General features: G+C 40.8%; 1 protein-coding gene across 6 annotated transcripts in view; it reads right to left on the bottom strand.

Moving 5' to 3' along the window:
- The window catches only part of st3gal3b (ST3 beta-galactoside alpha-2,3-sialyltransferase 3b), a 57,922-nt gene extending 33,080 nt beyond the window's left edge, over nt 1-24,842 (bottom strand). The window contains exons 1-4 of one of the 6 annotated variants that reach the window (XM_069684591.1): nt 24,786-24,842; nt 7,409-7,556; nt 1,137-1,202; nt 550-654 (exon numbers count right to left, since the gene is read on the bottom strand). In XM_069684591.1, the coding sequence (XP_069540692.1) occupies nt 550-654; nt 1,137-1,202; nt 7,409-7,517 (280 nt within the window). In that variant the 5' untranslated portion in view covers nt 7,518-7,556; nt 24,786-24,842. Of the gene's footprint in view, nt 1-549; nt 655-1,136; nt 1,203-7,408; nt 7,557-10,291; nt 10,604-24,785 lie in introns of those variants that run through there. The other 5 variants (XM_069684594.1, XM_069684592.1, XM_069684593.1 and 2 more) reach the window with 5 other exon arrangements.
- Between the last annotated feature and the right edge of the window lie 3,115 nt (nt 24,843-27,957).

Consider the following 27,957-nt stretch of genomic DNA (forward strand, 5'->3'; position numbering starts at 1 on the left):
AGAAAGATAAAGAAAAAGGACAATGGGAATGCGTGATGGCTGGTTAGGGAAGGGTCCTAGGAGCACTGCCCTGGAGGATGGGGGACTTTGCCAAAGCAGCCAAGATGAGTGAGTGTGTGCGCACGCATTATGTTTCTGTAGAGAAGCATAAAGCAGCCAGAGGGCCAAGTTCGAGCCAGCAGCTTGGGAGAAATTAAAGAGGCAGGGTCGCACCATAAAACACAAATGTAGGTCTGTGGAACCTTACAGTATATATGCGCCCAAACTCCTGCAGACTGCTTCACATGCCACCGTTTGATACTAAGCCAAGGCAACAGAGGGCAGTGTTGTATCGCACTGCAGCTTCAGGACAATCGCTGAGCGGTGGTAGAAGTAGTAAAAGCAGTATTTTATTACTGAAAAAACTTGACTGTACTTTACTTAAACATTTTGATTTCCTGGTAAAAAAACAGATCTGGTTGACTTTTATTTTGAAAAGGTTGCTTGCTTTCCAACCAAAATGTGGCATCTGAAGTGTTGCAGGGTTTTTAAAAAGGTGCTGTCATTTACTTTTCGAGGGTGATGAAACAACATGGATGGATAAGGGATCATTTGGTGGGGCTGCAGATGTACCTGAGCCTACTATTGGTCCCACGGGGATGTCCGTTTCCAACTCTGAAACACAGAATGGTCAGTTAGCACAGTTTGAGGTCACTCTGTTATGGCAGCAATGGACTTGAGAATAAAGCCAACTGCAAATGTCAGACATTGAAGAGCAAAGGGGAGGAGGAGGAGGAGGAGGAAAGGTTAATAGCTTTAATCCCAGAAGGCTGAATTATAATTCAGAGTCCCCGTCTTTATTCAAAGACAGAAAGTCCAATGAAGTGGAAAATTAAGTACAGAAAGCCCCCATTGTGTGATTATTATGGCTGTGGTAGATCCAAAGTTACCCATGAAGGCTGAATAAGTGAATGAGCACACACACTGGTAATAAAAAAAAGATGAAAGGTAAATGAAAGTGGAGGAATTGTGAAGCTTTTATTGTTGCGTTAGCAGAGATTTATATTGCAGGAAACAAAAAAAAAACCTCAGTTCACCCGCGTCACAATAATGCGACAGTCACCCAGCATAAACGGGCAGAGCCTCAGAGCCTCTACCTGGATTTCTTTTCACTTCAGCCCCTTTAGTCAGGGCTACAGCTGTCTCTTCTGCATCACTCTCTGCTGAAAACAAAAGGGGATTAAGAGACTCATCACTGCAGAGCTGTGGAAGTAACTATTAACCATACAGCTGAAGGCCAAAGTGCTCAAAATATTCAAAAGGATGATTTCAACATCAGCAGAACATGGACCGTGGCTACGCACAAAAACAGACGCACACAAAGAGGCGGACACAGAGACAGAGAGAAACACAACATCAGTGTAACGCTGCTCCTGACTGCCCTCTCAGTCAAGTCCCTCTTATTATTAACAGAACAATGTGAGTTACCTGCTCTGTCAGACCCATGGTACCTTACTGTCTTACGCTGAATGTGCTTAAAGCGGAGTTTATTTTGCTACGAATTTGGCAACTGCTGCACTGTCACTCTTACTTCATCATAATTTGTTTTAGCACATATATAAAAACCGGATAACTCTAATTAAGAAGAGGTTAAAGAGGGGGAAAAAAGTGACAAATGTCCCTCTCTTTATTAAAACAATCAGAGGACAGCTGCTGTGTCAATTCATCCAAGTGCCGACGATTAAGCACAAACAAAACTACAAAGCCAACATCAACAACAAGTGCTCTTATGACAAGAAGACTGCAAACATTAGTGCAAATCACTCAATAAAAATGGTCTTTTATAATAAGCTGCAAGAACACCACAGCTTCTCCGTGTGAGGCTTTCGGCCTGATCGAATTTACCAATTAGTTAAACACAAACTCTGCTCCGGCTGAAACTCTATCGGCGTATCAGTGAACCACCTCAGCTGGGAGACAAGAGCAGGCAATCCCTGACGCTGAAACCAAGCCGGGGTCAGGAATATTTAGAGCACGCTCATAAAGTAACTGCCGACCTGACAGCTAATAAAGCACTGAAATAGACATGAGGGAAGGGGAATCCTACTTAGCGGGACGATGGATCTTTATAGATTTATATCCAAAGTGTGAAACATTCTTTAGAGAGTACATATTGGCAAACAAGTAGGTATATGTCACAACAACCTTTTTATAGAGAAGTGGTTTAGCGGTTGAACATTGTGATTTATTTTCAGGGGCTGTTAGCAGCTTGGCTGGTGGAACAAATTCATTTTGGACCCTGCAGGTGTTAATTTCAAGTGTGATCCGACACCCTGGGGTGGTGTTCCTGTTACGAGCAGCAAAGCAAAACCTTATAAGTGAAAATGCTGTTGGAGGCGGCTTGCTTGAAATGCAATATAAACCCCAGCGTTTGACACAAGGTGAAGTGGACAAGCCTCACCGAAGTGTTGGCCAATCCATTTGGAAGGGGATGTGATATTTCAGGTATAAAGTGATGTTGTGGGTTGAGTGAAAGCATGTCAGTGAGAATAAGGCCATTTCCCGTTTGGTGTGGAAAGTCCCTCCAAAAAGAATGTGCATCTAATATGTGACTATTTTGAGCAAAGGGGGGAAAAGGTAAGTGTTCAAAGGTTCAAAACTGACCTTAGACATGATTTTGACACAAAATTCTCCACTCAAGGTCCATGCTGTCAAAGTGGTTTGTTTTTTTATCAGCCACATCAGTGGAGGTTCATTTGCTCATCTGTTCCTAAACAACCACTTAAAAGTATTTCAGTAATTCTCAAAAACCCAACATCAAGAGACCAATATTAAATTATGTGGTCACAAGTTAGCAAGTAAACCATCTCCATGACAACTGCTAAAACTCCCATCTGCTAATGACAGCCATGAGATACGGCTAAAAGTTACAGAGGATATCCAGTCAGGGGATCCTGGACCCTTGTATTTTCCATCATTTAAATTGCATATCAATACAGCCCAACACACAGTTTAGTTTGTTTTGTCCAACAACTCACCAGCTACAAACAGTGATTTAACTGTACCTTATAAATACTACCTATTAAAGTCTACCATACAAGTCCTGCTGCAGTGAATAAGTCAATCAGACCAGTGTTTAAGGCTCCTAAAGTTGGCTCACCACACAGAAACAGATCAATAACAACAGTTGTATTGTAATTGGCTATATTGACACTCAAAACAAGCTGGAGCGATAAACAGTTTGACTCGCTATCAAAACAAGTACACGGTCGTGTTTGAGCAGGAACATTTCATCGCTTTACTCTGACGTTTGCATAATATGTTGTTTTTAACGGCTTTATTTTTAAATTCCTTAACTCTGGTTTCACACTTGAATGAATGACAGTCGGTTAATACCTCTTTAACTTCCTGTTTCAGCGTCAGCAAGTCTTGACCATGTCAAGTGAGTGTAAAAAAGGAGGTTTAAGAGAACACAGGTAAAGCGGGGAGGCGTCACAAGAGTCACTCCAGCTGACAGAGGACTGACAGCGGTCACATGATCCTACACTGAATTTGACACTAGCTGGCAAGGCAGAGTCATACGATACAGTCAAACAAATATTCCAGGGAAACGCTGCTTCTGGCCATTGGTTTGAAAAAATACCACACAAACAAGGGGGGGGGGGGATGAAACAGTATCAGAATTCAGTCCCGATTTAATCAATGATACCACACGAATAGTTCCAGATACATCATTACACAGGAGACAATAAAGAAGAACAGGACGGGACACAAACTTTGTGAATGTGGTGACCATCTGGTGGATCTGCATACAGCAACATGTTAAAACCAGCTCACTGTGAGAAGATCAACACCCACACAAACACACACAAACTCAAACACACGCTTTCTTCTACAAGGAAATACAACTAAAAGGGATCCAAGGCCCTGATTCTGTATTTATAATGATCAATGTCTTATTTACCCACCACATTTTAATGGTTAGCAGCCAGATGTTTCAGAGGGATTTTAAATCCCTTGTGCATCTGAAACCTGCGTTTTCTGCTGCAAGAGCCCAGTGAATTAGCATCCACTTAAGCTATGAAACACTGAATGAACATGAGCATGAAAGGTACAGGATAACTACCGAGTTGCTCTTAATGGAACATGTGATAAACAGGACATAAGCCTCTGTATGCTCCAGTTTCCCTGCAGTGACTCAGTTTCTAACCCTATAAATTAAGAATGAGGAGGAGAGATTATCCACATTTGATCCTCTCGGTGAAACAGCATAGATTAACTGACCAGGGCGGAGGGCAAGACAGACCATCCACATGCTCATCTTTCTCCTCTGACCTCTGGTAAGCCAAACATCTGGCACAGCAGTCATGTAAAATACCACTGTCTCTAACTGCAGTTAAAGCTCCTGTCCTTCGCTGTGTGCTGGTGAACACACAGCTTCAGAAATCCTTTTGGTACCTACGAGGGACTGTTGATCAGGCGTACTGTCAGTGATGCAGAAAAGAGCAAGTCTTTAACAATCAGCAGAAATGTGTGCAAACCCTGTTATGTGGTAAGTTAAGAAACGTCAACTATATATAAACTACCGTAAAATTCAGTATATAAGACGCACTTTTAATAAATTGTTATTCATCTCAAAAGTGGGCTGCGTCCTTTATACCGATGTGACCAATATACCAGTATAAAATGCAGAGAGAGGTATGTTATTGTGTTACGGTATTTTACCCAGACGATGGCGCTATAATCTAGCTAAAGTTATCGGTTGTTAAGCGGTGACATCACATCTCCGCATTTAAATGTTTCCGAGTCCAAGCCGCTACAACCTCTCCTACTTACAATAAGCTGCAGTGCTGTTTTGCGTTTTCCTCGCCGTTTTAAACGAGGAAAACTAACTTGATTGTTGCTAACGCTTCATCATGACATGCACCGTCATGATCGGGATTAAAGCCGCCACCCTCACAATCAACGTTACCGTAGGCTGCCAGCTACCGCTAGCTACAGCACCAGTAGCTAGATTGTTGATTTTCTCGACATGGTGAAAACAGATGGTGGGCTGTAATTTGTGTTTTAATGCGTTTTAAATGAGAATAAATTAAAATAGTGTTGAAATAACTTGTATACATGTTTTTATTCATAAATAGCTATAGAAAACATTTTTCAATCTGAGATACCCCCAAAAACAGACTGCATCTTATATTCCTGATTTTACATTACATAGCAACTTTCTATTGCTACCATAAGATGGCAAATTGCAACAGACATAATGCATGGTAGGGTAGATAGGCTGAGCAGGGTCATGTTAAACAATACAGGCTAATTGGAATACCAAAGTTAACATATTCATGCACATTGGACTCTTTCACTAAATGGTAAATGGACTGTACTTATGGAGCTTTTCTAGTCTTGTGACGACTCAAAGCACTTTAACACTACACGTCACATTCACACACATATTCACACACTGATGGCAGAGGTGTGCTATGTTAAGTGCCCAACTGTCAACCAGTCTTCCTATTCGCACACAGATGGCTCTGCCACCAGGAGCAATTCAGGGTTCAGTGTCTTCGACATATAGCCTGAGGGAGCTGGGGATCAAACCACCAACCTTCCGATTGAGAGATGACCGACTTTACCACTGAGCCACAGCCGCCGCAAACAAAATATATAAACATTTCAATATAAAATAAGCAAATATTAGTAGCAATCTCTCATAAGACATATTTAAAGCCATTCAATGCCAATTCAGACACGTTACATTTTCTCAACTCCTCGATGTTATTAGGTATTGGCTTTTGGCTTTCCCATAGCTCTGTTCAAACATAGCAGAACACTCAGTGCACATGGAAGTCCTATTTCTTCTTGCAGTGCGAGATGCTGGAGAAAAGTGTTGAAAACGATGTAATGACAGAGAGGAAGAGGAGCATTCTCAGTTTACTCACAGGCCTCCTAAGAGGTGGAAACTGTTTTGCAGGATAATGTTTATCTCGCTGGCTCCACTGCTCGAGAAGCCTCTCAGTTGTTAAAGCACCAAGATGTCTTTCTCATCCGCTTTGTAACTTGGGATGTAGGCCTATATTCAGCTATTACTTTTAAGCCAAGGATGAATTCACAGGTGCTTTGTAGGCAAATTATCAGACCACCTGCATCGCAAAAAAAGTCATTTTCTCAAACATGTCAGCTGCTGCTGATTGAGACTGAGGATAGAGTGGTGTGAATTGATGGACCCACACCAGCGCATCGATCTTGGCTTCAATATGCAATCCTTAATGATCATATGACCGACCAGAAACAAATCAATGTTGCACATCAATTGTTTTACCTCACACAAATAGAGTTGATGACCTGACAGGATGAGGCAGGTTCCTCTGTTCACTTCAGACTAATCCAAACCGGTCCCACACTCACAGCTCCAGTTTCATTGCCAGACTTCAGAGTGCAGCCTGAGTAAAGATATCAAGGACTTGACACAAAGTTTACATACTAGACAGCATGTTTTCATTCTAGCTAGGCCTCAATGTGGTGATATTTGTGTTTTCAGTGCCAAAAGCTGCTCCATGGGAATGTTTTCCTTCCCTGCAGGGGGGCACAGGCAAGAAAGCTTCAAACAAGTTGGAGAGAAATCTCTTAGCCCCCTCTGCTGGATTTCAACAGCTGTTTCAGGGTGGCCCCACAGTGTGACATAATTTCCTGCTGTCCTCAAGTTCTCTAATTATGGACTGAAAAACTCAGGATGTGCAACATCACAAAGAAGTCTCACTGAGGCAGGACCAACACCCAAACATACCAGGGGTATTTTTAAGTGGAAAATGGAAGACGTGCTTTCTCTGGGTTTAATAAAGAGCATTGCGAAACTGCCTTTTCAGTTTTTTGAGGACGGTTTCATCATCAATGTGTGGAAACTTTGAAATTGCCAGTTCCTCTTATCGTCAAGATCAGAAGAGAAAATGGGTACCCTGTCGAAAAAGGCTTTCGTCTGTTTGGTTAACACACAGTTACTGGTACTGCAACAGCGGTAAGAGGGCTGTCAATATATTTCCACCAACAACAAACATGTTCTGGTTTTGAGAAGCGGAAACGGAGCAGCTACCATCAGATGTAAAGGACAATCTGATTTAATCTCTGCGTCACATCCGGTGCTCTCATAAAGTGAAAGTAAAACTAATTTGATATCAGAGAAAATATATAACATCAGGCGGCAACACACAGCTGGACATATTTACAGTTCAGCTGAAAGACCATTTAATCAAAAACACAGATAGAAATAGACAAACAGTTAACTGGCAGTGAGCACAGAGAGGCAAACAGAGACAGGTGTCCAACAGATTTGATCGATAACATGTACAAATATGTGAAGGTATCAAAAAGGAAATGACACATGGATGATCAGGTGATGAATAAATGTTACAAACAGACTGGAGAGGTTACTTACGAGACTTCTGGCCCCACACGGGTAGATGGAGCTTCCCGGAGGAGTAGTAAATAAAGCCCAGGACCAGCATGGGGCACAGGACGAACAGCAGCTTGTGTGTGGGCTTCATGGTCTTCAGTCATTCACATGGCACCATCCACGTCATCACCTGATATGACAACAGGGTACAGGGACATAGCATTTACTCATCCTGAGAGAGAAATCCATCTGTCAGCAGCAGAAAGGACAGATGACTGACTAAACCAACAAAGTTAAACATACAGTGAGGGCACACAGACAGAGAGGGAGGGAGGAAAAGGGAAGAAAGGTGGAGACAAAGTTGAAGAAAGGTTTAAGGTAAAAGGGTGGTTAAGAAGGGTTTGTAAAAAGGAGAAAATATAGATGGAAGGCATTGTATAAAGATGGTTTTGGGCCTTGCTCCACCATGGTGGACTTCATGCAAAAAGTAGAAGCAGAAAGAAGAAGTAAAACGTCACTTTATGCGGCCTTTACGTTTTGGTGACAGAAAGGCTGCACACAAGGCTGCTTATCGAAAAGTGTTGAATCATCCGTTAAACACCCTTCTGTCCTACAGTTACTAATACGTTTACAGGAAACCACATCCTCACTGCTGCAGAATGATAAATATATGATAAAAGGGGATCTGTGTGCCACTCTGTCACGGTTTTACATTCATTCAATTAACAGGGACACTAAATTATTACATCTACTTAGTTCCTCTTCCCTCTTAGCTAACTTAAATCAACCTACCTTACACGATCTGGATGTGGCCTGCCCGTATTGACCACATGTTAAACAAGCACTACATGCTGCACTATTGGCAGTGAATCATGTCCAGTCTACACGACGCCTGACAGCAGACAAGACAACCCATTCGTCATCCCTGTGTCTGTGAGGTCTGGTCAAACTCTTCTAACCACTTTGGGTACACTGTATTACAGTAACCCAACCCCATGACTGGACAATCCATTCAACCCCAACCCCTGAAGACCCCCTCATTTTATCTTAGCATCTTCTACAGCCTTTTATTCAGACACAGAAAACGCTGAGCTGTATTTCTCAGATATGACGTGTTAAAAAATTACACATCCAGGTCATCAGTGTTTCATCTTGAGAACTGCTTGAGGGAAGTGCAAATTAGGGAGTAGAAAGCTTTAGATCAGGGAGGTGTCTGAGCAGAGATGAGCTCAGATAACACCTTCGCAAAAAGCATGCATTTCAAAAGAGCAGTTCCTAATCCACACGAGGCAACAGATGCTATCCGCCAGGTTTAAAATGCAGCTTCTCCATGCAACCCCCAAATAACAGAATAATGCAACCTTTTAATAATGTACGGCTTATCTTACATATAATACAACTTTGTAATCAATTATTCTCTGACTTAATGGATCAAATTGCACATTAATAGGTTTATACTACAAAAAAGTTACCTGACAAACTGCCATGTGTTCAGATGAATCACTTTTATAGACTAGACTCAAAAAACAAAATCTCTGACTGAATCAGAAACAGAATCAGTATGTGAAAAAGTATGTGGGGACATACAAGGAATTGGTCTCTGTTTTTTCTTAACTCTCAATGTACAGACACACAAATGGACATACTAGACTTAAAACAAGGACAGGTTAGACAAGGTAACACAGACACTTAGACACCAAAAACTACTATATGCAGGCCTATGTATACTTACACACACACACACACACACACACACACATACATATATATATATATATATGTGTGTGTGTGTATTATTAAAAAAACACAACACTTGCAGTCAGGAGACAATAGACAATAGTACAATAAACAGTGCAAAGGTGCAGAGACAAATATGGTTAGCTGAAGAGAGTCACCTGTAGAATACATTCAAATGCCTTTTATGTTACTAAGGCCAATATGTTACACATTCAAGCAGCTACAGCAGTCAAAACATAGAGTTAATTTCCCACAACTGATACTGCATGTTTTGACTTCTTGTTGAACATTGTCAAACAATATCCAACCACATGGAAATTATTTTCAGGCAATATGCGTGAGAGGTAAAGAACAAAGGTCATAAGCATCAGAAAGGTTCACTACAAGCGCCTCTAGCCCCACCACAATACAATCTTTTAACTCACCACATCGCTGTGTAACAGGTTTCAGTAGCAACAGTCCCAAACCCATTTCTTTTTGGTAAAAGCTTTGTATTTTAGGCTATGTTTATGTCTCCAATTTTACTTGTTAATCATTTGGTTTACTTAGCTGTCACGTGACCAGTTGCTGCTAACTACGTTCAACGGCTCACGAGGTAAAATAACGTTAACGGAACTTTACATTCCCGTAGTTTAACGCTTTATCTTAACCTCAGTCTCTCCTAGATACAGTGTGTACTTAAAGATTACCTAAGGGGTTATCTTCCCTTAAAGGCTGCGTTCACGCCTGAAATATGAAAAAAAAGAAACGACGAACATAGGTAACGGTTAACGGACATTTACACATAAGCAGATATAGTATAAAACAAGAGAGAGAAAATCAAACGTCTAACTGTTACAGTTAGCTTACGCTAGCCCGCCGCTATGCTAACAACGCTACGTTGGCATAGCGGAAGATTTGCATTGATCCCGTCGGCAGGCCTGCAGCGGAAGAACACAGCAGCACTGGTTGGGAAATTTGGTGGTCAGACATGGGCTTATATGAAACAGCAGCAGGCGCAATCAGTGGCCGAAGCAGCCCACACATGGAGGATAAATAATAGTATTTAACAGAAGACAATGCTGAGGTGAGGAGGACACTGGACCAACGGTTTGCCAAAATTTATCACCACCATTATTGTCGTGAAAACACAGCGTAGAATCGTTGCATTGCTATTTATAGTTAATTACAATTAATTGTAGACGTTACCTTTTCTTTTCCTTTGAGTCCTCTGGTAAGAAATAATACCAGCCTCAGTTTAAATAACGAGTAGGTCGATAAAACGACCGTGTTCTCCCTCCTCTCCAAGCCATCTTGATGAAATTCGTGAAAGTACCCCGCGACCACTCTGACTGCGTGTTTCCCTTTACTGTCTCAGCAGCTCTACTTCAGATCAACACTGGCACAATGAGAAAGCACCCCCTCCATCAACATTATCAACATCATCAGCAGCAGCGGAAGCAGCCTTCGGATCTACAGCCACACAGTTTGTATCCGCACAAGTCACATGAGGTATCTGTGAATTATGATGCCCCCTCCTGTTTTAACGGAGCTAAAATGAAAGCACCTTTTCATCTGCTTCTTCACGTGGTGCTCCTCTCTGCACGTCAGCTGTTAACATCGCATTGTAGCTGGCTTTCCTTTTGCACTTATAGCATATACATCAACCCCCACCCTTTGTAATAACAGTCCGTGCTCAGCAGCAATGATAGAGATGGAATAATGTACAGCCCGGAGCTTGTAGAGCTGCCTGCCCCACACTATAATGCTATGTGCTTATTCAGCAATATTTTTTCATGGGCTGTACAGGTTAGTAGGCATGTTTTTATCCCACAGCCATGGCTGAAATTGTTGAAATCCCAAAACCAAGCAGGTTATTAGTTAAAAAGTAGTCTATAGTCTGTCAAATTAACAGCCTATTATAGATTCAAGCCCATTTTATATGCCTTTGTGTTTTTTCAAGACAGTCTTCCCTGACTTGTTTAAACAATGGTAACCCATGGTCACTATTTTTTTTTTAATTTATCCTTTATTGTATGAGGAATATCCCCACTGAGGTACAAATCTATTTTACATATGAATCCTGGCCAGGGTAGCATCTTAAATAGTTTCACATTAAAGAACATAGGAGCAGAAATTATATCAAACATTGAATTAGCAGCGATCAGCAAAAGGGCATTCGCTGGTCAAAAAATCCTCAATCCTGTTTTATAATCTTCCATGCAAATAAAATAATCTAGTTTAAGTGACTCTGTAGCCCACGCCAAGACAATTGAGCAAAAACATTAAAAGCAAACCATTATCTAAATCAATTCCCAGTATACCTTAAATTGACCACCATCCAGCTTTACATCTGCATTGCTTTTTATGTCCCCTGAAATGTTTAGCTCTTATGATCACTTTAAGGACTACAAAAAATCATTACTCGCTCGATAGTTAGTCCTTTAGCTCTATGATTCACTCATACGTTCCTAAAAGATAATGTTGCTACCAATTCACCGAGCAAGGTGAGAATCCAAGGAGGCGGTTTCTACCATCATGATGTCACAAAGTCTAATTCACTTCTGTTTTAGATGAAGTGGAAGAATAGTTAATCACTCCATTTAATATAATAGGGAAAACAATATCAATTGTCCCTAACAGCTCATCACTCATACAAAGAAACCAAGAAATCAACCAGAATGACACATTGAGCCGAACACAAACACATTCATCTTTAAACAGTGACAGGAATTACTCATGTATTTGTATCACTTGTAATAAAACCAGTACTCGTCCCAGTGTCCAACCAAGTTAAACAACCACCTGCCATTGCAAATATGATCTTACAGGTGAATAAAGAAGGAATTGGTTTGTCCTCTGAAATTTACCATTGCGCATAAACCTCCTTAAATAGATTTGAGTGTTTACAGTAAAGCAGCCCTCACTACTAGCTGTCAATCTCAATGTAAACAGAGGCGTGAGAATAAAGAGCAGCGAGAAGATGTGGTGTGAGATTCACACTCTGATGTTCCCATAAATATGAACAGACATTATGTTTATTAAACCGCTAAGAATAGAAGACGATATAAATAATTGAGCACACTGCTAAGATGCTTAATAAACATGGACTCTGTAGACCTTGTGTGTCATCCTCAGGGCCAGATCATGTGGCTGCTCGCAGCAGTGTTGTACATCAGCAGATCCATTGTCCCGGCCTTCACACCTGCTCGGGTTACACTCTTAATTAAGTTTTCCTCCCTGATCTTGTTTTTTAGTTGTGCCCTGACATCAGCAAGGCCTTGTCTCCTACATAAGCGGAGAGGCTGGGAAGGGGAAGGTGGGGTTTGGGGGGATGAGAGGGGTGAGACGGGGCACAGCCTTCCATTTTTGCCCTGCACAGAGTGTGGCAGAGCAGCATACCGATCTATTAATATTGAATCAAGCAGGAAATACAATCTGCTCACCCACTGTTCTCCATCTGGGGTCAGGAGATTAGCAGGAGCCAGGAGAATAAAATACATACACAAGCAAACACCGAAATATGCGCATACACACACACACACACATGCACAGGGTCTATTGAAGTGTCCCAGGATCATAGGCCTTTTTCAAAGCTGGCTGGGCCTCCTGTTGAGTTGGCAGCACTTCATGGCCTTTGGCATATTGGAAAGTTTGTTTACATCACACTTACAAGAGGGAATGATCAATGACTGCAGAAAACAATGCAAGGAGCAGAAATTTTCCATTCTCTAACCATGTCTGGGAAGCAGAACTGTTATTTATTTTTCTGCCAGAAAGAGACTGTGCTCCTGAATGTAGACGGCACTGTTTTATACATGCACAGATTGTCATGCATTCGCTTCATTGTGCAGAAGTCTGGTTACCAAGATGAAGCCACATGCAAATTAATTTGGTCCTTCGGGGGTTCGAAACGTGACTCAATCATTTCAGGATTGTGGTTTTCCTGTTTTTTCTTCCTCATGCTCCATTTCCTTTAATGCTCTAATTAATTCCAAACTAACAATGGTATAAATAACAGGCCTATAGGCCATATTCACACGGTGGCCATTTTTCCTGGGATGTCACACTCAGGCTGGGAAGCTGAAATGTTGTAAATATGTTGAAGTGCTGTGTTCCAGGTTGAAAGTCATATAAACATGAAGTATCTGACAAATTGTTTTCATTTTTGAAAGGAAAACAGCTAATGTTAGCATTCAGCCACTTCCTTGCTAATATTATGTTAGCTATAGGGACCTTATGTGAGCTAGGAAGTAAATTCCTGGCTAACGTTACGTTAACTAGAATTAACACCCTTCCTACTGTACTGGTAATACAATACAGAGGAAAATGGCTGCTGTTTGAATATGGTTAATGTGGTGTTCAGAGTTGAGTCCGTCGTGATAACACAAATACATACTCCTTTATTCTGTGTTGGTTTTGGAAACAATGACACATGTCCATCACTGGAATTAGCATTTTATCTTCTACATTTAGTGTTTGTATTAATTATAGCTTTTTAAAATGTATATCCTCCAGGCTTTAATTTTACTGCACAGTTTACAGGTAACGGATAACACTGGGAGATAACAGCTGTAAAAAGAGATTGTAAACAGCTCATTAAAACTCTGGCCCGTAACCTCAACTCTCCTCTCAGCCTGTCTGTGTAATAAATCCCTCTTTAAAGGAACTTAATCTGGATTCTTGTCTTTCACCACTGTTGTAGGATATAGGTTACATTACAGCGCATCATCTCACTTAGCAAGCAAGAAAAATCTGCTGAACTAAACCATTTACAAGCATATTTTAATCCCCAGTACAGCATGTCAGAGTCTGGAGAACAGAACAACAAACTGGAAACATCTTAGAACAGATTTTGTGTTTGATCACAGCATCTCCCTGGGTTTTATTCCTTCATGAGCACAGCCAGACTTTGCTGTGGCAAAATGAATAATTTATTGTTGTATCATATAAATCATGGATGAACTATCTGCTCAATGGCGTGGCTTTTGCTCTATAGCGTGCAAGGCAGCAGGAACTTGTGCTAATGGGATACTAATAGTTCCCATACATACAGGGGCAGACTGGAGTGAATCTGGATGAACAACATTCCCATGTTTTTGTGCTGGGCACCATCTTGGCAACAGCCACTTATTCAGCACTTCCAAACAACCAGGATGTAACCCTATGAAGCTTTGTCATTCTTACTCAATAAGAAGGAACAAAAGTCCCTTTTAGTGTTGCACTAATGTAGGTCAAGTATTCATTTCACTTTTCTTGAATGGACGTCTCACATTTCTTTGAACTGGGACACTCATAATGTACTCAGCCATCATCTTGTCCCGGAACTTGGACTGAGTGTAAAAGCACATTTAGCTAATTTGCTGCTTGCTAGTACGTTGCTAATTTATTTTCTTTTTACCTAAAGTTAAAGAAAGTTTTCTATCATTGCTATGTCCGTACGCTAAATATGAAGCTAAAGCTAGGTTAGCTTACCAGGTGCTAGCTTTGTATAGCACAACAAATGGAAGCAGAGGGCAACAGCTAGCCTGGCTTTGTACAATAAAAAAACATACATCTTTAGTATAGTACTTCAGCTGTATAACCACAATGTAATATTTTTACACTTTAGTTTTTGTACGAATTAAACAAAAAAAGCCATAACAGGGTAATTAGTGAGCAATCGAGGTGCTGGTGGGTAAGCTAGCTGTACTCAGCTAACTAGCTACTGGCTAGCTTTAGCAAACATCCACTGTGCATGGGAAATATGTTATTTATTGTCATTGTCATATATATATATATATATATATATATATAAATAATTTGTAAAGTATATTTGTACCAATAGGTCTGTATATAGTAGTTTTAGATCTAGTTTTTTTAGTATCTAAGTGTCTGTGTTACCTTGTCTAACCGGTCCTTGTTTTGAAGTATAGTATGTCTGTTTAGTATGCGTGTCAAATTCAAATTCCTTGTATGTGTCCACATACTTGGCCAATAGTGCTGATTCTGAAATAAATGGGTGTAATAAAGGTGAGACCTAATGAAAAAATAGCGTGGATGTTCACAAAAGAATCCGCAGATTAAGTCTGTTCAGAAACAGACATACTGAGCTTTAATAAGCTCTCTGTGGTATTTACAGACAGCTTACTGCATCCTTTATGAGAGCATCTACCATTTTAAGAGCAACAGTCAGGAAGGTCTCATGTCTGTTCATTAAATCTGAATTTACAGCCAGGAGATTGTTAGCATAGCTTAGAGACCGGTAAAAAGAGGGAACAGCTAGCCTGGCCCCTTTCAATGTTAAAATAAAGCTTGTTTTAAAATGATATAGAACCATGAATAAAAGTATAAATGGCTTTCCAATGGGCTGTACTGCTTAAACAGTCACTTTCAACCTTCCTGCAGTTCATCACAGAGCTTATTTTCTGCCACACTAGGCCACGGTCAGGTGTTCATCCTTGGCCCACAAATAATTCCTGTTTTGTTTCAGGCCTCTATCTTGCAGATACTGTATCTTAGGAAACAAGATGATAGGGCAAAAACAGTCCCACGCAAAAAGAGAAACAAAAAACAAAGCTTAATGCTGGGACTCAATTTTTGTAAGATAACCTGCATCTTTTTTGCTTTAAAGATATGGTCCCCCTCCTGATGTTGGTACTGCTGACTGTTTCTCCTTCAGCAAAGCGGTGCCTCTGGGAGGAGGATATGACTTTAAGGTTCCCTCCTTGAACAAAGATATCACTCTGCTTCTAACTCTAAACAGTTATTCAAACTATTGAAATATGCCTCTGTTTTCATGAATTTAAATATCCCAAAAAGTAGAAACTGACAGTACCTTTTAGAGTCGTGACAGTCGATTCGTAAGTCCAGAGTATTAGTATCAATCAGACAGGGACCTCTGAATGTCAGAGTCAATGATGACATAGAACAGTTAGTCCAAAAGAGAGAAAACACACAAGGCACAGTTTGATTTGGTCACTGTCCTCTCAGCACTCTGTGCAAACATTAGTTAACTAATAACTGGGAGGATTTAAATGACAGAAAGAAATGACAAGCAGAAGAAAAGTTTGGCACAACGTTTGAAAATCTGTTACTCTTTAAAAATATGATTAATATATATAACTATTCTGACACATAAGGAAACATGTCTGGGGATTGGATAGAGCACAAAACAGAAAAAAGGAGAAACCATGTCTGACCTTTGCGACAGGGTTAGCAGGGAGGTCAGCAAGCATACTGCTGCATGCTGCTGAACTCAGTTTATATTGGGAAATATTCATACATTATCTATACCGCTTATTCTGCTCAGGGTCGCGGGGGGGCTGGAGGCGCCAGCCAATCACAGGGCCGACACATAGAGACAGACAACCTTTCATGCTCACACTCACACCTACACCTACGGGAGTCCTCAATGAACCTAACAAGCATGTCTTTGGACTGTGGGAGGAAGTCGGAGTACCCGTAGGGAACCCACGCATGCACGGGGAGAACATGCACACAGAAAGGCCCACTTCGTCCAAACCGGGGTTCAAACTAGGACCCTTCTTGCTGTGAGGCAACCGACCAATCAAAATCAAAAAGAGGTGAGTATTCCGATGTCAACTTGGTCAACAACAATGGCGGAGGAGAAGCTAATCCTGCTGCTGCTAATGCCAGGACACGATTCCTTTCTATTGTTTTTATGTTTAATTTGTAAAATGTTCTTGAATAAAAGCAAATATTAAGCATACAGAGCAATTTAAAACAGAGAGAAGCGGAAGTCCAGACAACTTTTGTAACCTAGCAACAGCAAGCGCTGGTGAGAAGTGCTCTGAAATTGAGGTTGTGGGCATTGCCAGAACAAAAAAATGCTGTTAGTGGACACAAGCCTTTACTCTCCAACTCTAGGGAAGTAACTAACTATGTAAGAGACTGTATGCGATCCCATTATATTTGATCAGAAGCTTCATTAATCTATCCTTTCTTGACTTTGTGGTTCTATTTATTCAAATAGTTCATTCACATTTACAGAAGACCTTTTGATCCAAGTAACGGAATGTGAAGAAATGTTCATAAAATATGTATAAAAAGTCAAATTTTCCACTTGTTATTCTCTAAAAATAAAAAAGTGAGAGTTTGTGTTTGTTGCAGCAAATATAGCTGATGCTAATTATCATGACATTTACAATTTCCATATTTTACCCTGCAGCAATAACCCCTCAAGCCACAAAGCACCACAGAAAGCAAAACATCAGGCATGTGGGCCATGCAGACCACAGTGGCCCTGTGGCAGGGAGAGATTGCGTGCTTGCAGACACAGGATCGCTCAGACGATTATGAGCTCGATTCATCATGTGATAAAGTAGAGCCTTGGGGAAACCTATGGGCTTAGATCGCTGCCGTCTGCTGCTTAATGAGGTGGTAACAACAGGAAGTCCCATTAGAAAGGAAACAGAAATAGTCTGCATATGGTCTTTATAGCAGCACAGTATGTATAGATTTTAGAGAAAAAGGGAATTAAAGGACATGCTAATGTTTTCGAACAGACCATGTGATCATTACTTCAGTTTCTTTGACATCAGCATCATAGGCAGTGAGCAATGTTGGGCAAAGAAAAATTAATGTGCTGCAATAAAAGAATAAAATATAAAATAGCAAAACATGTGAAATATAAATTAGATTTTAGATGTGTTGCATAAAAACAAAAGGTCAATAAACAGGATGTTAAAAGACAACATAGGCAAGAGTTACTTCCTCTTACAAAGACGTAGTCGCCACCAAGCTTTGTCAATACGAGTAAGGCCATGTATCAACTTTCACACCCTGACACAGACAGACTCTCTGTCTCTGTCACGGAAATACAAACACACATCCTCTTTTACATCCTTGTGTGTGTATGTGTGTACTTAAAAATGGGCTGCTCTTTAAGGCTGCAGGAGCATCTGCAGAAATGCTGCAAAGCTTTTTATGGGTATGAGGGGGCTTACAAGTCAAAGGAAGGGGAAAAAGCTGTAGGCAGGTTGTGACAAGTACTGTGCACACACTGAGGATGAAAGACAGGTGATGAGCCCGGGGGTGAAGGTCTCTGCAACCTACCATTTAGCATTGCAGATGACATGAGTTATCATATTCTACCTAGATTTATCCTTTTTTAAGAAGTCAAAGTGACAGTCTTTTGGTACTGTAGCTCTAAATTATATTTCTGTGTAAAGTATTGTTCTAATAAATAAATGACTTTATAGTTTGATTCACTCACTCATAGCCACCTCGTAGCTTTATTCACCATATTCACACTGCAGCCATTTCTCCCTGACATCACACGCAGGGTAGTAGCTGAAATGCTAATGCTAATTCTCTGTTTTTAGATGCAAATCAGATAAAAATGGGGAAACCTTACAATCATAATCATTTCATTGCTTCTTGATTTTTTAACAACTTAAAGCCTTCTAAATAGCTTGAAGTGATGTGTATTTATTTGTTGTCATTGCCTTTTTTAACCATTTGTGTGTTTATTATTTAACCCTTTCTTGTTGGTGTGATTGTTGCGTGGCACTGCTGGCTGTAACACAAATTGCCCCTGGGGGATACTAAAGACATCCTTGATCCTTGATCCTGGGATGGTGAAAATCTTGAGGGACATCGGGCCATATTTCAAGATAAAAAACCCCCATTATTGATGACCCATTAGCTACCATAGATAACAGCGAACGTTAGCCTCTATCAACTCCTAGCTAATATTATTGTTCCTAGCTAGGAATTAATGCCTTTGTTATCCTATTGTATAACATTTCCCTGCCGTAATATAAGCATTCTGCCATTGCTGAGCTAACAGTACTATTGGCCAGGAAGTAGCTAATTGCTAATGTTAGCTGTTGTTTAATTGTAGCCAATGGACTTTCTTCTTCTAACTTGAAATATAAAGCCAACATGCTCTTCGGAAGGATAAAATAAAATCCACAATGGAGTCATGTGGGAGAAAAGCAGGACGTGAAAGGGCTACTGAAAGGGAAGATAAAAGGAACTACTTTACATACAGACAGTAAAGTGCTAGAACACATTTTACTTTTAAATCACATGTAAATGAAACAAACTTCTGTAAATAGTCTATAGTCAGTTTCCTCTTCCACCAACAGCAGTTACTTGCTGACTGTTATTATCAAATGCACCTTTCCTTCAAACTAGTTTCATTGAGGAAGGAGGCTGCTTCCTTTTTCTCGATCTTATCATCTTATCAGAACATTTCTACGAACACGACATCTTCACCTAGCAGTACTACTGTACTAACTAATGAGTGAGCATCCCAGCCATTTAGACGATAACTGTGATATCTGAGACTGGAATTTTAAAAACCTGATGTTATTATATTCATGTTTTTATTCAGGTTATTATATTCATGTTCTAGATTGCTTAATCTTTGCAAATAGCTTCTTTTATGTTCATCACAGGAAACCCACAAACTGCTTCCTGTCCACACACCGTCATATACGTACTACCACCAGGCCACTGGGAAAAGCATCGTCAAAATGATTCTACAAACATGAGATGGGCCACAGTTAAACTGCAAAAAGTATAGTAGTAAAAGTAAAAGTTTACAAATATCCCTGTTTTCGCCTCAAAATATTTCATATCTTCCACCTATTGGTGATACTAATTGGATGTGATGAGTTTGTCATAAAGTATGCAAAACCTCCTTGGCCAAAGCCCTTTAAACTAGCTACCGAGCTAACTTTTTGTAACTTTCAAATCAGACAAAAGTCTGTATGAGTAGTTGAAACATGCTACAGGCTAGTGCTAGCTTTGTAAACTGCAACAAGTTAGCTAGCCTAAAGGGCGGGTTCTCAGTGTGTTTACGCAGTACCAGTGTTTCCAGCAAATGGCAAGCTACGGTGCAAAAAAAATTAAGCCACATTGAACGTGCCAAAACTGTAGTATCTCGAATGGCCACTTGGGGCAGGTTCAAAAGCGATTCAATCTCCATTGACACCCATGTTAACAAACCAGGTTTTGGTTTTTACTGCGAAGTCAACCATGGGAGTAAATGTTTATGACATAACCAGTTTTTATTGTATTTCGTGATTTATGTTGTGGGCACCTTGTGTGACAGGCGGTGGCTCCTAGCTGTTGATTCCTTTTTGGAGCCTTTATTTCATCCAAATATTGGACAACTAAAACTCCTGTTTCCTGAAAAAGTCCGAAGAGGCCGAAGTTTGTAGTGATTTTAGCGAAGTTAAGGAGAATCCAGGCCTTGGGGTTGATGATGCTGTCATCTACCTCCTGCAGAGAGGTCTCTCACTTCTGGAGAGGACTGGGAACAGTCATGTGAGAGTCATGTTTTTTTATTTCTCCAGTGCTTTTAACACCATACAGCCCACGCTTCTGAAGGACAAGCTGGAGCACACAGGAGTGAACCACCACCTCACATCGTGGCTCCTGGATTATCTGACCGACAGGCCAAAGTTTGTGAGGATGCAGGACTCTCTGTCCGACATGGTGGTCTGCAGTATAGGGGCCCCGCATGGAACAGTTCTGGCTTCCTTCCTCTTCACCCTCTACACTGCAGACTTCTCCCACCACACAACCAACTACAGAAGTTCTCTGACGACTCCGCCATCATCAGCCTCATCACTGATGGGTACCATAGGAAGTACAGGGAACTGACACAGGACTTTGGGGACTGGTGAACATCCAGGGAATGGACATTGAGATTGTGGACTTTTACAAGTACCTGGGTGTTCACCTGAACAATAAAATGGACCGGACAGATCACACCAAAGCCCTTTATAAGAAAGGCCAGACTCCATCTGCTGTGGAGATTCAGGTCCTTTGGAGTGCAGGGAGCTCTCCTGAGGACCTTTTTTGACTCGGTGATGGCATCAGCCGTCTTTTATGGAGTGGTCTGGTGGAGCAGCAGCGCCACGGCTGCAGACAGGAGGAGACTAAACAAACTGGTGAAGAAGGCCAGCTCTGTTCTGGGATGTTCCCTCGACCCTGTGGGGCTGGTGGCAGACAGGAGGATGATGACAAAGCTGTCATCTCTCATGAAGAACATTTCCCACCACCTGCATGGCACTGTAAGAGCACTGGGCAGCTCCTTCAGCGACAGGCTGCTTCACCCGCAGTGTGTGACAGAGATACTGCAAGTCCTTCCTTCCTGCTGCAGTCAGACAGTTCAACCAAGCCAGCTCCCAGTAGAACAATAAAAACACACATCTAAACTAAAAATAATTTCTGTCATGTTATTAGGTGCAATGTATGAAAAAACAACAATACTAGTGCAATAATACTTGCAATGTGCATTTCTACGTCCAACCATTTTGTGCACTTTATTGTATTTTCTGTATTACTGAAAATGTTTCAGAAGTGTTTTATTTTTTATTTTGCTCTGTGCTTCTTCTCTTTCCTATTTGCTGCAGCCTCATGCAGAACAGAGATTAGAGAATTTATATATAAACTAGGGATGTCTATCGATTAAAATATGTAATCGCGGTTAATTGCATGGTTGTCCATAGTTAACTCATGATTAATCGCAAATGAATCACACATTTTTTAACTGTTGTAAATGAACCTTAAAGAGATAAGTTTTTAATCCTCTTATCAACATGGGAATGGACAAATATGCTTCCTTTATGCAAATGTTTGTTTATCATTACTTCAACATTCCAAAACAATGACAAATACTGTCCAGAATGTTCTACAGAACAACCTCAAAGGTACTGCATGCTCAAAAAATATGTTGAAAGCAGAACATGGCAATCATCGCATATATCAATGATTCCTGTGAGAAGCACATCACATGTTGACTTACTCAGTCTGGATTAGCCTCTTTCTAGATGCTTATTTATTCCTTCCACAGTATAATTGTTCTCTCTTCTTCACCTTAATTCACGTTTTAAGTCACAATCTACTTTAATCTGATCTCTTTGCTTTGCTTCAGTCCCTCAACACACCTGCACCTCTGCTCTCTGCACAGCTGCTGGCTCCGCCCCCTCTTTCTGTCTGTCTCTCTGTCTGCTGTGTTGACTCTCTTCATCAGCAGTCTGTTTAATTAAGTCACAAAACTTAAAAATTTTCTCTCGCAATTCAGTTCTCACAGCACGTGAGCCGCGTGTGCACGTTATTAATTACGTAAACGATCGATAGTTACCGAATGACATCTGCACCTTTTATAAGTTTTATAAACAGCGACAATCAATGCATTTACAGTAGGGACATACGGAGATACACAGTAGGAATGTTTAAATTGCGTTGCAGAACTGCATATGATTGTGTGCAGACAGAGAGCGTCCTGATTTCCTGTGACTCCTGTCACTGTGTCAGTGCTCTTCCTCAACAAAGAGAGCGGGCGGACGACCGCTCATTTGGAGTGAAGTCGTTTAATTTCACAGAAAACTGAAGCAGCAGCGGCGCCGCGGCAAACAGTATATAGCGGAAACACAGTTCACACCGACAGTAAATACAAATAACTTTTGTCTTGTCCAGAAAACCATCTAGCAGGGCTTTGAGGTTGAATTTGCCATTTAAGTTTGTTTCTGCATGCTCTCCATAACATTGCGGCTCCTCTTTGCTACTTTTACAGTGTTATCTATCAATCATTAACTTTAAATACAAACATTTTAGATACTTAAAGAACAATTTCTAATAATTGATCATTATTTACATTAATTACACTTGAAAATGGTGTATCAGCTTACAACTCAATTACGATGCAGTGTATATATTGCTCATAAATAATAAATATGAGGGATTAAAGTCTAGTGTTACTGTATAGTGAGTACAGGTCAAAGGTCTTTTTCATACATTTACACATCTTAAACACCGGTGACTCTACAGCCCAGACTGTAGCGTTGTGTTCTGTTAAAAGTAAATAAACACTTTCTGTGACAAAGACACCAATTTCTTGTGTTTTGCGACTACTTTAACTAGTGCAAGCTCAGTGAGCTGTTGGTTAACACCCGGGTCTGCAAATCAGGCATCAATAGCGCAAAGTAACCTGAGCTCTGTCACTTGACAACCATGTGACTAGTCTTAGGTGGCTGCAGACAATAATACCCGACTAACAGAGGGACCCAAGGGTGCTGCAGCTGTCGGGTCACAGAGAAGGAAAAAAGGTGGTGATAGAGAAAGAGCTCTGTCTGCTGTGCTTGAAAGAAAAGCCTTTTCATCAGTAAAGATCAACACAATTTTTTTTTTCCTTCTACTTCATCATCACCTATTGGATGACCGTTAACAATCCTGTATTGGCACCCCCAGCAAATACAAAGCAACATTAGCATTCATTTAGACTAGCATTCATTCAGTTCTGGCACCGTCCTGGGCGGCAGCCTGCTAGAGTCGCTCCTCGTCATCTTTTGCCTTTTATTTATTGGCACTATAATTTCCGTAGGTATTAATAAAGTTCTATCTTATATTGTTCTGGCCACCTGGTAAATGTCATTATAAATTGTATCTTTGTTTTGGTCTCCACCAACTCTTAATATGTTGCACTGGCTCTTTAGCAGGGACCCAGGCCCGGATCCGAGTACACTTGTCCCTCAAGTCCGATTCATTTGATTAGTGTGAACATTGTGTACCGTACTCGGGCATGGTTCGTTGATCTGTACCCGGGTCCACTTGAAAAGGTGGACCCGGGTTCATGTGTACTTGGGTACGGTATGCAACAGGTGTGAAAGCTAACCGTACCAACCACAAAAGTGGGCTGCTTTTTATAACGAACAGGGTCAACATTATTTGGACAACAGACATAAATAAACCACGTGCTTATCAGAGACATTATGACAAATTAGTCATACAGAAATATGAACTTTACTGATCCAAAGACAGAATTCAGAACAAACCAAATGTATCAAAAAAGACCAAAGACCAAATTAAAGATAAAATAAATCAGCATCTTTAATATGTTTTTGTCTCCCTCTGTATCAGCAGTCCCCCCCGAGTCATTTCCGAAACAAGTTGTATCACAGGCATCAAAAACTGCCAAAAAACTATATGAAAATATGTTTCTAAAGAAAATCTTAAATATTCCGTTTTTTTCATTCACAACACCATCAAGAAAATAAGAATATGCATTAAGTGCACTCTGCTCTTATGACTGTTTGCCAGAGCCTGATACGTGGCATCTTTTCTTGGCTGCCGGGTTATTAATGTTTGTGGTTAGGCTCTGAGCTGTGGATACTCAGGGTGGAGTGAAGGTGTGCTTACACAGATACAGGTGCTCTTTCCACGTCAACTACAATGATATTATCTCGCGGGCCAGATATAATTGTACCGCGGGCCGGATGTAGCCCACAGGCCTTGAGTTTGAGACCCCTGCCTTAACGTGAGTTACAAAAGCAAACCAGGTCGAGTATTGATTCTTTCTATAAAGATATTTTTGAAACCCGTCACCTCTGATATCGGGTAAGATTCTGACACTGATTTCCAGCGTGCAGACATAAACAGACTTTGTTCATATAATCACTGGCAAAGATTCTCAGTGAGTGATACATTTGACTGTTAAAATGAAGATTTTTCTTTAAGAAAATTACCCACAACCACAGGACGGGATCAGCAAAGAGATGAGACGCATCGCTTTGTTTGCAGGGGCCGATAATATCAACACTAAATAGAAAGGTTAATACATTTGGTGCTCACAGAATATTTGGATTTAAAACAACCTTCACACACATATTAGTAATTTTAAGTACTTTAACTTTCTCCTCAATTTAGCACAGAGAAGCTTAAAAATATATTTACGAACACTTACATGTGAGGTGCTTCCTGCTGTCCTCTGCCAGTAAAACTGGCTCTCTGCTGAGTTCACATGACCCTGGAGTGTGCTGTTATCATACGCCCTGCCCTCTTTCCACACAACAAAATCACTTTATTCTGTGTGATGAGTCACTTCGGCGCATCAGATCTGTTGAGTAGTATTTGTTTACACACTGGCTCGTTCTTCATTTACTACCTCACATGCAGTCTTTGAAAACAGCTGCTGGAGATTTTAAATAATAACAGCAAAGTCTTTCATTCACGTGTTTTAACATTTAGCATGGAAGCATCCATTCATGCAAAATCCATTACACTCCCTGTTAAACACTTTTAACATTAAAAGATGGAGTTTAAAGTTTCAGCTACACATCACTTTTACTGAAACTAAATTGTACATTTAATCCTAAATTACACAATTCTGACTTTATTCACCCTCACCTGGCTGCGTTTCAGGGCGATGAGACTCGCCTGCAAAAGTTATCATCTTCTGCTCATCTGTCAGATGATGTTATCTTGTGTAGACAGTTGCTCAGACTGGTGTGCTGCTGGTGGTGTACTCACTCTCTTTATGCGTGTACGATCCACCCTCATATGTGTATGTGTTTCCCTGTCATCTTCCTGTACAGAGTCTTTTTCTCCGCCTTAGGCTGGGTTGCAGCAACAAGGATTAATTTAATCTAAGATTAGTTCAAATCACAGTTTAGCAAAACTAGGTTTAAAATGAATAAATCCAGATTTAAAATTAAGTGGAGCTCTGTTGCACATTTAAAAACTAATCTCTGTGTAATAAATCCAATTTTATTGACGTTTAAATTAAACCATATGGAGATGCTTGCTTATCCAAATTAAAATGGATAGATAAATAAATAAAAAGGTGAATAAATAAATGAATAAGAATAAATACATGTTTAAATTGGTGTTTAAAGGTTAGGTGCAACAGAATTAAATTGAATCTAGGTTTAGAGTCAAACTAAACTGAGGTTTAAAGAAAGGTAAGGCAACCCAGCCTTAATGTCTCAGAGCCCGAATTTTCCTCCTGTCAGGTTCACTTTAAATATGTTGACATACAGTACTCACAAAAATTTAGGGATATTTATCTTATGGGTGAAATTTATGGAAAATGTAAAAAGTTCACGCTACAGTGGTATTATATCATGAACGTAGGGCATTTAAGTAGAAGCATGCAATGGTGATTTCCTCATCTCAAACAATTTATTGAAACAAAAGCCAACAACAGTGGTGGGTATACCACAACAAAAAATGTCAATGGGGTTCTGGGGTACAGAGTTACGAGCCTCTACACGGCGACTCAGCTGATCCCATAGGTTTTCTATGGGATTCAGGTCTGGAGATAGTGCAGGCCACTCCATTTGAGGTACCCCAGTCTCCAGCAGCCATTCTCTAATGATGCGATCTCGATGAGCTGGAGCATTGTCGTCCATGAAGATGAAATCAGGCCTGTGTTGTTCATGCAGGAGCACAATGACTGGATTAATGATGTTATTCAGGTAGCATAGGCTTGTCACTGTACCATTCACAAAGTGTAGGGCAGTTCTGTATTGACTAGACACACCTGCCCACACTGTAACACCACCACCACCAAAGGCTCGTCTGGTGACAACAGTGGCTGATGCATAGCGCTCTCCTTGACGTCTCCAACATCGTTGGCGGCCATCATTTCTGCTCAACGTGAATCGACTTTCATCAGAGAGCAGCACTGAGGCCCACTGGTCCCTCGTCCAGCGTAAATGCTCCCTGGCCCATGCAAGACGATGACGCCTGTGCCTGGTGGTGTGGTCAGGTACCATTGCAGGTCGTCTAGCACGCAGACCACGCTGATGTAAACGGTTTCGAATGGTCTGACTTGACACTTGGGTGCCTCTCACCTCCCTTAAATGTGCCTGGAGTTGAGTGGCATTCATCATCCGGTTCCGGAGGGCACTGTTCACAATGAAGCGGTCATCAGTGTGGGTATGGCCAAAGGACGTCCACTTCTATGCCTTTCTGTGACTCTTCCAGTCTCTCTGTATCTCTGTTGCAACCTGCTGATGACACTCTGTGACACTCTAAGCTCAGTGGCCACTTCCGTCTGAGAACATCCTGTTTGAAGCCTCGCAATGGCGAGGTACTGTTGATCAATTGTTAGGTGTCGTCTTGGTCTCATGATTTCAAAATGTGAACCGCATGATGAGGAGGACTGTTTAAATACCAATTCTAATTGAAATTTATTGGTCAATTCATGAATCAAACACCTGTTGTGAATTTTGTTGTTAAGCTCCTTGTTAGAGAACAGCAAGTTGTGCAGAAAGTACTGAAACATTGAACTGTTGGACATGTGCGTTCAAAAGTTCAGAGAAGGTCACATTAAGTTCATCTGTAAAGGTTATCATGCATTTTAGGTTCATCCTGAAATTTCACCCGAAAGCCGAATATCCCTAACTTTTTGTGAGTAGTGTATATTGATTGATATGCAAGGCTGCATTTACTGTAGGCCAGCAGTGCTGTGAGCTAACACCCTCACAGTGATTTGATGATGTTTACCACCTGTAATAATTTCCATGTTATGTTAACACTTTTACAGTGTGAACATGCTAACATTTGATAAGTACATTATACACCGATGATTAGTTGCACTATGGACATAAATGTCTGTAGGGTCAACCAAATCTGATGACAATCCATCTCAACAACAAATATGAACCTCGTGGTGGAGAGAGAGGAAAAGTCAGGGGATGTACCTATCCTCTTATGGACCAGGTAAAGAACGAAGTGGTAGACCGACTGACAGACCAAAATTGCTATACATACAGCCAAGCTGCTAGCGTCAAAAACAAACTATACATTAAAAATATATATTAATATTTCATAATTTCACTTGCTAGCTTCCTACTTGTAAGAATGAGCTACCCTGCCCTAACTTGCTGGACACTTGTTCCTCGCGTTCTGTCCCTCCCATACCTGCAGCAGCATCTCCCACATGCCCCTCAGAAGACACACATGGACGGATGGGGAGAGAGATACAGAGAGAGCTGCTGTGTGCAGGTACAGCAGGTGAAGGTGTGTGGGGAGAAATAAATGAAGAGAAGCAGGCTGAGCCGGTTAAAGTAGTTTTGTGAACAAACACTAACATATGGTGGAGAAGAATGAAGCACAGTTATTATGGAATT

Source organism: Semicossyphus pulcher, unplaced genomic scaffold, assembly GCF_022749685.1.
Source record: "Semicossyphus pulcher isolate SPU_LCO1_2020_fin unplaced genomic scaffold, fSemPul1.0.p SCAF_7, whole genome shotgun sequence".
NCBI classification, from domain to species: Eukaryota; Metazoa; Chordata; class Actinopteri; order Labriformes; family Labridae; genus Semicossyphus; species Semicossyphus pulcher.